General features: G+C 32.7%; 1 protein-coding gene across 1 annotated transcript; it reads right to left on the bottom strand.

Moving 5' to 3' along the window:
* Positions 1-664: 664 nt before the first annotated feature.
* LOC124373439 (huntingtin-interacting protein 1-like) lies at positions 665-5608 on the bottom strand. Its single transcript, XM_046831810.1, has 4 exons — positions 5407-5608; positions 4442-4671; positions 1861-2037; positions 665-1222 (listed from the first exon to the last, which is right to left on the bottom strand). Exons 1-3 carry the CDS (start codon positions 5424-5426, stop codon positions 1862-1864), a joined length of 426 nt encoding a protein of 141 aa, XP_046687766.1. The 5' UTR covers positions 5427-5608; the 3' UTR covers positions 665-1222; position 1861.
* Between the last annotated feature and the right edge of the window lie 2189 nt (positions 5609-7797).

Below are 7797 nucleotides of genomic sequence, written 5' to 3'. Positions count from 1 at the left end.
TGGCATATTGTGTAAAAAAAACATATGTAAAAAGTGTAAAAATACCAGGAAATTCCATAAAAGTTAAATTACTGTTGTAAATCAAATACATTACAGACACTATTACATCCTTTTTTCCATTTAATACTTACTACAAATTTTAACAATTAAAAATTAAGCACTTTTTTATAAATTTTAATATCTGAAGCAATGTTTCTGTAACATATGAATCGACTTTTTTTGTATCCAAGGGCTATTCTCAGTCCAACAAACCTTGGGACTACTGCAAATGATCTCCAAATAATTGGAACACACCATTATACTATACATGTACATTTTAGCTAAAAACTTTAACCGAAAGCTAAAAATTAGCTTAAAACATATCACACAGCAGTTAAAACAATAATAATAACATTAATTGGAAACAATGTTTTACTGAATTATGAAGAAACAAACATCCAGAAACAATAGGAATTTGTAATAATATTGTTTATATTTTTACACAATTCAATTTTCTACAACACAGTATTCATGTAATACATTCTTTGTTGGTAACTTATTTTAAATTTTTGGTTGTCCTTATGGTTATTTCCCACCTTCAATCCACACAACCAGTCGAAAAGTTGCTTTGTACTTCACAGTATAAATACAAAATAGTACACTGAAGAAATGAAAAATAAGAAACTAAGGAATTAAGTAGTCTTTATTAAGAAGGAATACTACAACCACCTACAAATCAACAAACAACGTAGACAAACCAACTGGTAATATAAATCATTAAAGTATCGCTTTGAATAGTTAATATTTATTAAAATAAAATATCAAGTTGTGACTTTTACTGCATCACTCAATAATGTTTCAACTTTTTAATACAGTACTTCTTCACATAAAAAAGAAAACAACTCGTAGTTTATGAACGATAATTAACACTACCAGTCTTAGTTTCCACAATTTTAATCTCCGAATCTCTTTTAAATAAATTTAAGACAAACGAATCTGTCATCTACGTGAACAGCACAACCTCACATGCTTATAAAATTAGAACTGTACTTACAAATATGCATTTAGAATCGATATTGATCATGAAATATGACAAGCATATAAATGCATAAGTTATAAATTACTAGTGACTCATGAAAGTTACAATTAACATACAATAGATTGAAGAGGCTTTGGCCAGCCAATTTGCAACGAAGAGTAAACAGCGACAAATAAATCGCTTGAAAATATAGACTCCTGTCACCTGAAACGTTACAGAAGCAAATCAGTAAAAAGTATATTGAAAGTTGAATGGATCGAGTACTTTATTGCTATTCAATACATGAAACATTTTTTGTTGATTATAAAACGATTATGCCACAGCTAAAACCAACTTTCCAAATGTTACTTGTGAATTAATGATCAAGGCACTGTATCTTTTGATTTTACCAAATTGATTGTGTTTTCAAAAGGTTGCTCTTCATGACACAATATGTTTGTTTTTATAATGATCAAAGCAGCTGAGTAAACAAGTTCTTAATGACTAAAAGATATTGTGGGTGTGAGATTTTTGTTATTCTATGTATGTACAAAACAATAAATACAACAGACCTTTCTCAGACCTTGTTTATTGAGTTGTGAACGAAGTATAGAAATAATTTACATTTTTTCTTTTTAATGAATATTTTTTATTTTTGCTTGTTTATTAAGAGTTTAGCTGTGATTATGATCAGTTTGAAAAAGAATGGAATGTGAGAGCCTACACTAGTTGTATTGAAGGATGCATGTATATACTGAATAGTAAGTCTGTACCAAACAGATATGGTAATAATTTACTCTCAGTGGCACTCAGCGTTTTGCAAAAATATTGTTCCACAGGAAGTTTGTTATGGCAACACTGACCTCAGAGGGTGGGTGACTCGTCAGTCTCCCCCGCCAACTGGTAGTGATGTCTTCGCAGAGCCGACAGCCTCAACCGCTCCTTCTCCAGGTCAGACTCCAGCTCCAGCACCCTCACCTGTGCCTCCATCTCCAGTCGCTTGGCTTGGTGCAGGCTCAGTCCACTTACATCCAATTCCTCTGCACAATCATAAAACAATTATGTGTATAGCAACATTTGATGAATTCTTTGCTTTTATTATATTCGTCAAAATGTAATGACATTAAAACTGCTAGTTCCATTTTTTCAATCTGAAATTAACTCTGCGTTCAATGATTTTATGTAGGGTTGTTTAAATCATCAGCTTATGTTGGATTGAAATATGCTAATCAATCAACTATTTCAAAATTGAATAGTTCTCCAATACAGTGATTTAAAAAGTAAAATATTTAAATAGTTGACAAAAAATTTTATGTTTAAGGATGAAATAATAACTATTAATATTATTCACTTTATTTATTAAAATCGATCAAATTTTCTAATGAAGAAACTAACAATTATGTCTATATTATGGAGTAATATTTAAAGGTTTAATGATTAGGAATACTTCCTGCAATTACACAGTTAAAAACAAAATGGTTTATATTAGGGATGAGTCGATTCCAATACTTGATTCTAAGCAATATCAAAGTATTGATAATTCTTAAAACCGCGGATTTTCATTCAATTCCAATAATAATACTTTCAAAGTATTTTATTACAAAACCAATAAATAAAATTCACAGAAGTGCTTAAAACCCATTTGTAAAGTCACGATTTCACAATATCACGACTAGTGATGGGTTGAAGCTGAATCTAGAATCTACCTAATCTTCTTGTAAGTCTATTAATTTGTGGACAACAGCTGATTACAAAAATTACCTATCGTTAAAACGTGTTATCATTTTAATTTTTATAATAAAAAAACAAATTACAGTTGATTTTTCAATAGTATTTAGCTTAAATTTTGTATAATATAATATATTTATAATCGCACATTGCCATGAGAATGCTGCGTCTATTCGTTATTATTGATCGCTATTATTATCTTACTTTCTGTATAAAAAATGTAGATCGATAACCAAATTAAGAAATTACCTTAGTTCTATTACTAATATTACGCAGTTATATGTTTTGTATTTTCTGACAAGCTATGTTCTTGCATCACCGCCTGTCCACAAGTAAACTAACAGACATTAGCTGGTTTTTTTATCTTGTAATTTGTGTACTTTTAGAAATAAGTCCTCTATAAGTAGATATGTATGTTTATATCTTAAAATGTTTATGAATGTTAAGGATGGTTTGACATTTTTGATTGGCCACTCATAATGACTAGATTTCTTTTTTTTATTTTTATTTATAATTTTATGGCCTACATTGGACCACTTTAGTCACTTTATATTTTCTAGTCCTTCTTCTTTTATCCACCCAATATTTCTTCATCCTTTCCGAGCGTAATTTCCTTTCCTCCTCCGGAACCACTCTTCCTATTCGTTGTTTGTTTCTTTTCAGCTGTAGTGTAGAGTGTTTGTCATTTAATATCTTTAATGTGTTTGTCTTGTGTTTTAAATCCTCTACTGTAATTTGTAACTCTCTCATATCTTCTTTTAATTCTGTGATCCATTTAATGTCACTTTTACTATACCACAGTTTTTATACCATTTTCCTGCTAATTCTATTTTCAGGTGTTCTTAACAAATGCCCCAGGAATGATATTCGTTTCTTTTTAATTTTTACTAGATTTCTTTTAATAGTAACAATACAAAACCATTTAGCAAATTTTATTTTTGGTTCATCATCTTCTAAGAGGGGGCGTATTGCCATGCACAATCTCAAGGGCCTTTGTGTTCCCAAGAAGTGTACTGTGAGGCTAACCAGTTTATAATATGAGAGATGTACAACCTTTGCTGCATTGGAAAGATACTACTCTTCTACTTTGTAGAATGCGTTCTTTTTAAAGTCTCTATAACGATAAAGAGGATTTTCCTTCTAGTCTGGTGAAGGCTATTCCTAAGTCTGGTGGTATTAGTCTGGTGATAGGAATCTGAAGAATTCTTAAGTCACTATTTAGTTATTAGTTATTAAATAATATATCATTATTTTTCTAGTTATTAATAAAGGAATCTGTATTGAATTCAAAACTGAGACCAAATTTTGGTACCAGTATCGGAATAGAAATTTTTTTATTAGAATTGGACTATATTCATATTTCTTGGTAGCAAAAATAAATTTATTTCTTACCATGAAAATTTACATTCGATTTTTGTAGAAGAATGAAAAGAACGTTAATTAAAGCACAAGAAAACACTTAAATTAAATTAATTCTGGGAGACAGATTATTTCTAGTTAAAAATTGATTTAATTATTAACTGTAATAAATAAAAAAATTAAATAAAAATCTATAAATATGAAAAGTGGATTTTATATAACAACAACAAACTTAACAAAGCTATTTCTATAGAATCTTACATTTAAAAGCCTACTAGTATGTACTGAATGCTATAAAGCACATTTGAGGAGTTTTGTAATATTCCCGGACCCTAAGCTACAGATGATGTAGCCTACCTGAGTCCTCAACAAGCTGCATGCAGGACTTGGCAGTGGCGACAACTCCAGCTGTGGCCTGAGTGACGTCCTTGCTGGCTGAGGACAGCTGACTCATGTTGGTAGAGTTGCGGCTTGCCTTGACCCGACTGGCTACGACAAGTTGAGCCGTGCTGGCAGCAATCCCCTGCGATGCGACCACAAGCCGCTCCAGCTTCCCGCCTCCGCTCACAACCTCATCAGCCGCAGTCCTGTCATGTAGAATATTTAAATAACACAAGCATAATCCGTGACAAGAGATTTGGATATCTTAAACCACACGACTTGATTCCTGTGTTCTTCCTTAATTCCTTTAATGCCAACGCCCGTATTGTATTGATAATACCAAACTAACGATTTTTACAAATATCTGTTGAATTTAGATTTCATGGCCACATGATTATACTAAATGCTTATTCATTCAAGTTTATGTTCTTTGATAAAATCTGCATTAAATTGTGTATTGTTTGTAGGTTATGGCTTTCATATTTTGGCAATATGTGAGGTATTATAAACACTTTAGCCAGTTTGATACGCCATTTCGTTCGACTATGGTGGCTGTTAGATTTCTTATTCACAACTAGGACAACTAGGAAGAAAAAGTAGTGTTCTGGAATGCTGATAACACTTCCTAAACATTTTTTAATAAACCATGTCTTTTATTTCAAATGGTTTTCTACATATTGATTACATGTAAATCCCATGAGACAAAAATTATTAATATTTCTGCTGTTACAAAATCTACCTCCTTCTTCTAGAGCTACAAAAACTATTTCTAATTAAAAAGACCATAACCGACTTTTGTCTAACACCATTTCTAGTTCTTGCTAAATACAATAATAACATAGAACTACAAAGTTAGAACCGATATATTCATATGAATATGTAAACTTAAGACAATCTAAACAAAACAAAAGTCTGTGAGCAGGAGAGAACAGAATACTCACAACAAAAAGTTAGCTCCCATGCCGACTGCTTTGGCAGCGGATATGAGACCTTCTGTCCATTGATGGTTCCGCTTGTAGAACTCCTTCGCCGAAGCTGTTCCCTGTACAAACGTTATTTCGTGACAAACAAATTCTCCACCAGCTCATGTCATTACTCTGCCAGAACATGAGGTTAGGTTACACAATTTTCAGATATGTCAATTGGTAATCTCATTCGTTACAAAGTCAATAGCATTCTTTAATCCCAAAAATAATCTTCTGAAATGTATTACAAATTGTTGAAAAGGGAAAGATGAAATGAAGAATAAATGCTCAAACATATTGTGAAATCTTATAAAAGCTTGGTTGTGGCATTCAAATGCCAGTAAATGTTTGCCTCAAGCAGCATCATTCTGGTTAGATAGCTGGCCTGGCATTGCAGCAAGTACAATTACAACACCTCGATATATTTTTATGAAAATTACTAGACCAAGGCGTTTTGATGGAATCTGACTCTTTAAACTACTTTAACACAATGACTGCGGCGTAGTTTCACCCCGCTCTAGCAAGTGGCTACACCACACTGAAACAGTAAACAAGCGGTAGAGCGCACGGTCCCCGGTGACCATGCCGCTACCCAGTGGGGCCACGTGGAGGTCACCGGTGACCGCGCCGCACCCAATGTGTTAAACTGAATATAAGCAGTAATATTTAAGCTCTGTCCTGCTGTAGTCTAATACGATATGACAATACTAAAAGCCTTTCCACTAGAACAAAAAGCAGAAACTTAAAAACATTTTATTTCCTTCATTCTGGTGATAAGTTTTATGAGATGTCCCATTTGTAAGGTTTTATATATCTACAACCAAGCGTTTAGTTTTCCTGATAATGTAAATAAATAAATCAATACATTTTTTTTCATAAAACAGACTACGAAAACAAATCAAATCCGTATTTAAACGCATACAAATGGAACTTCAAAATAAAACTACAATTGTACAAGGACTGCTAACTGTTAACTGTTTATCGGCTGAACTGAAAAACTTGCAGTGCAGTGTGACTGAGCTACAGAACTCTCACCAGAAGATGGAAGATCGCTGTGACGACCTTGAAAAAAACGAACAGAAAATTAAAGGAGGAGGTTCGAGATTTACACCTTCAGCTGCAAGACATCGAGCAGCATTCCCGCTCAGCCAACATAGAGATTATCGGGATACCAGGTACACACGGGGAAGATATATATTATTGCCTACAAAAGATCGCTCTCGCCATTAATGTCCCATTCAAGAGAGAAGACTTCTCTATTGCCCACCGGCTGCGCCTGTACTCTAAAAAGCATGTCTATCCGCCGATAATCGCGGCAGTTCGTCTCTAGGAAGATCAGGGAAGAATGGTTGACGGCTGCAAGAAGGATGAGGAACCTGAACGCTTCTGGCATCGACCCGGCGCTGACCAATAGCCCAGTGTTCATCAACGAACATTTAACTGCACATAACAAGGCAATTCTCGGGCGAGCACGGAGACTACAGCGAGAGAAGAAGATTAGCTTCGCCGGTTTCTTCAACGGGAAGATCCTTGTCAAGGTGGCTGAGGGTGCTGAGACCGAACGAGTTTACTGCGCTTGCTGACCTTGACAAATTTGATAAGTGAACTAACACTATTCCGGCATAAGGTTACACTGATTAATGTATTACTTACAGTTTATTGAATTAAGTCGATCAGAGGAATGTTTTGTTATATTTTTAATTATTTATTTTGGGTACAATAGTAACACTTTATACTACTAACATAAAAATACGTGTCTGCATAATTTTAAGATATATTATTTTATCACATTCATCAAATAACATTCTTATATTACACTGTATTGTTCGCTTTGTATTTAGCAGCTTGTTATTTGAAATCCTTACTTTAATTTAACAAATTGTATTAATATCAATTTTAGTTCAAGTTTTTAGTTTGTTAATTATATTTATTCATATGGCACACAGGTAGGGTATTATTTTAGTTTATTTTATCGAGATCAGCAGAAGTCTGAATTGTTTTCCATTATTAACAGCTAATTTATATTTTAATAAAATTCTAAATGGTTATTTTTTATTTTTATGAAGTGTATTTGGACAGAAATACTGTACAGAAATGCATGTCAAACATAATATACACATTAATTAATTTATTCTAACGATAGATTCACATATTCTTTTTTTTTAAAAAAAAAAAAGCTTGAATTATACAATTAATCATTTTATTTAATAAGTATTTTCTTTTTCTTCCAATGTAAAATTTGCGTTTATTATGGCTGAAGTAGTGAAGCAACTTCATCTATGATCTATGTTTAGTTATACTTAATTGTAAAATATGTGTGTATCTGTATGTGTATGTAAGCGTATGTGTGTGCATGTGAATGTAGGT

The sequence above is a fragment of the Homalodisca vitripennis genome, unplaced genomic scaffold, assembly GCF_021130785.1.
Source record: "Homalodisca vitripennis isolate AUS2020 unplaced genomic scaffold, UT_GWSS_2.1 ScUCBcl_5564;HRSCAF=12348, whole genome shotgun sequence".
NCBI classification, from domain to species: domain Eukaryota; kingdom Metazoa; phylum Arthropoda; class Insecta; order Hemiptera; family Cicadellidae; genus Homalodisca; species Homalodisca vitripennis.
This window is presented reverse-complemented; position numbering and strand designations above follow the sequence as displayed.

Excerpts from the sequence above, each read along its gene's own strand:
- LOC124373439 (XM_046831810.1), bottom strand. The coding sequence starts at position 5,426 with ATGGGAGCTAACTTTTTGTT. Across the intron at positions 4,672-5,406 it reads ATGGGAGCTAACTTTTTGTT|GACTGCGGCTGATGAGGTTG; the intron begins GTGAGTATTCTG and ends TCTACATGACAG. Across the intron at positions 2,038-4,441 it reads GCAGCTTGTTGAGGACTCAG|AGGAATTGGATGTAAGTGGA; the intron begins GTAGGCTACATC and ends ATGATTGTGCAG.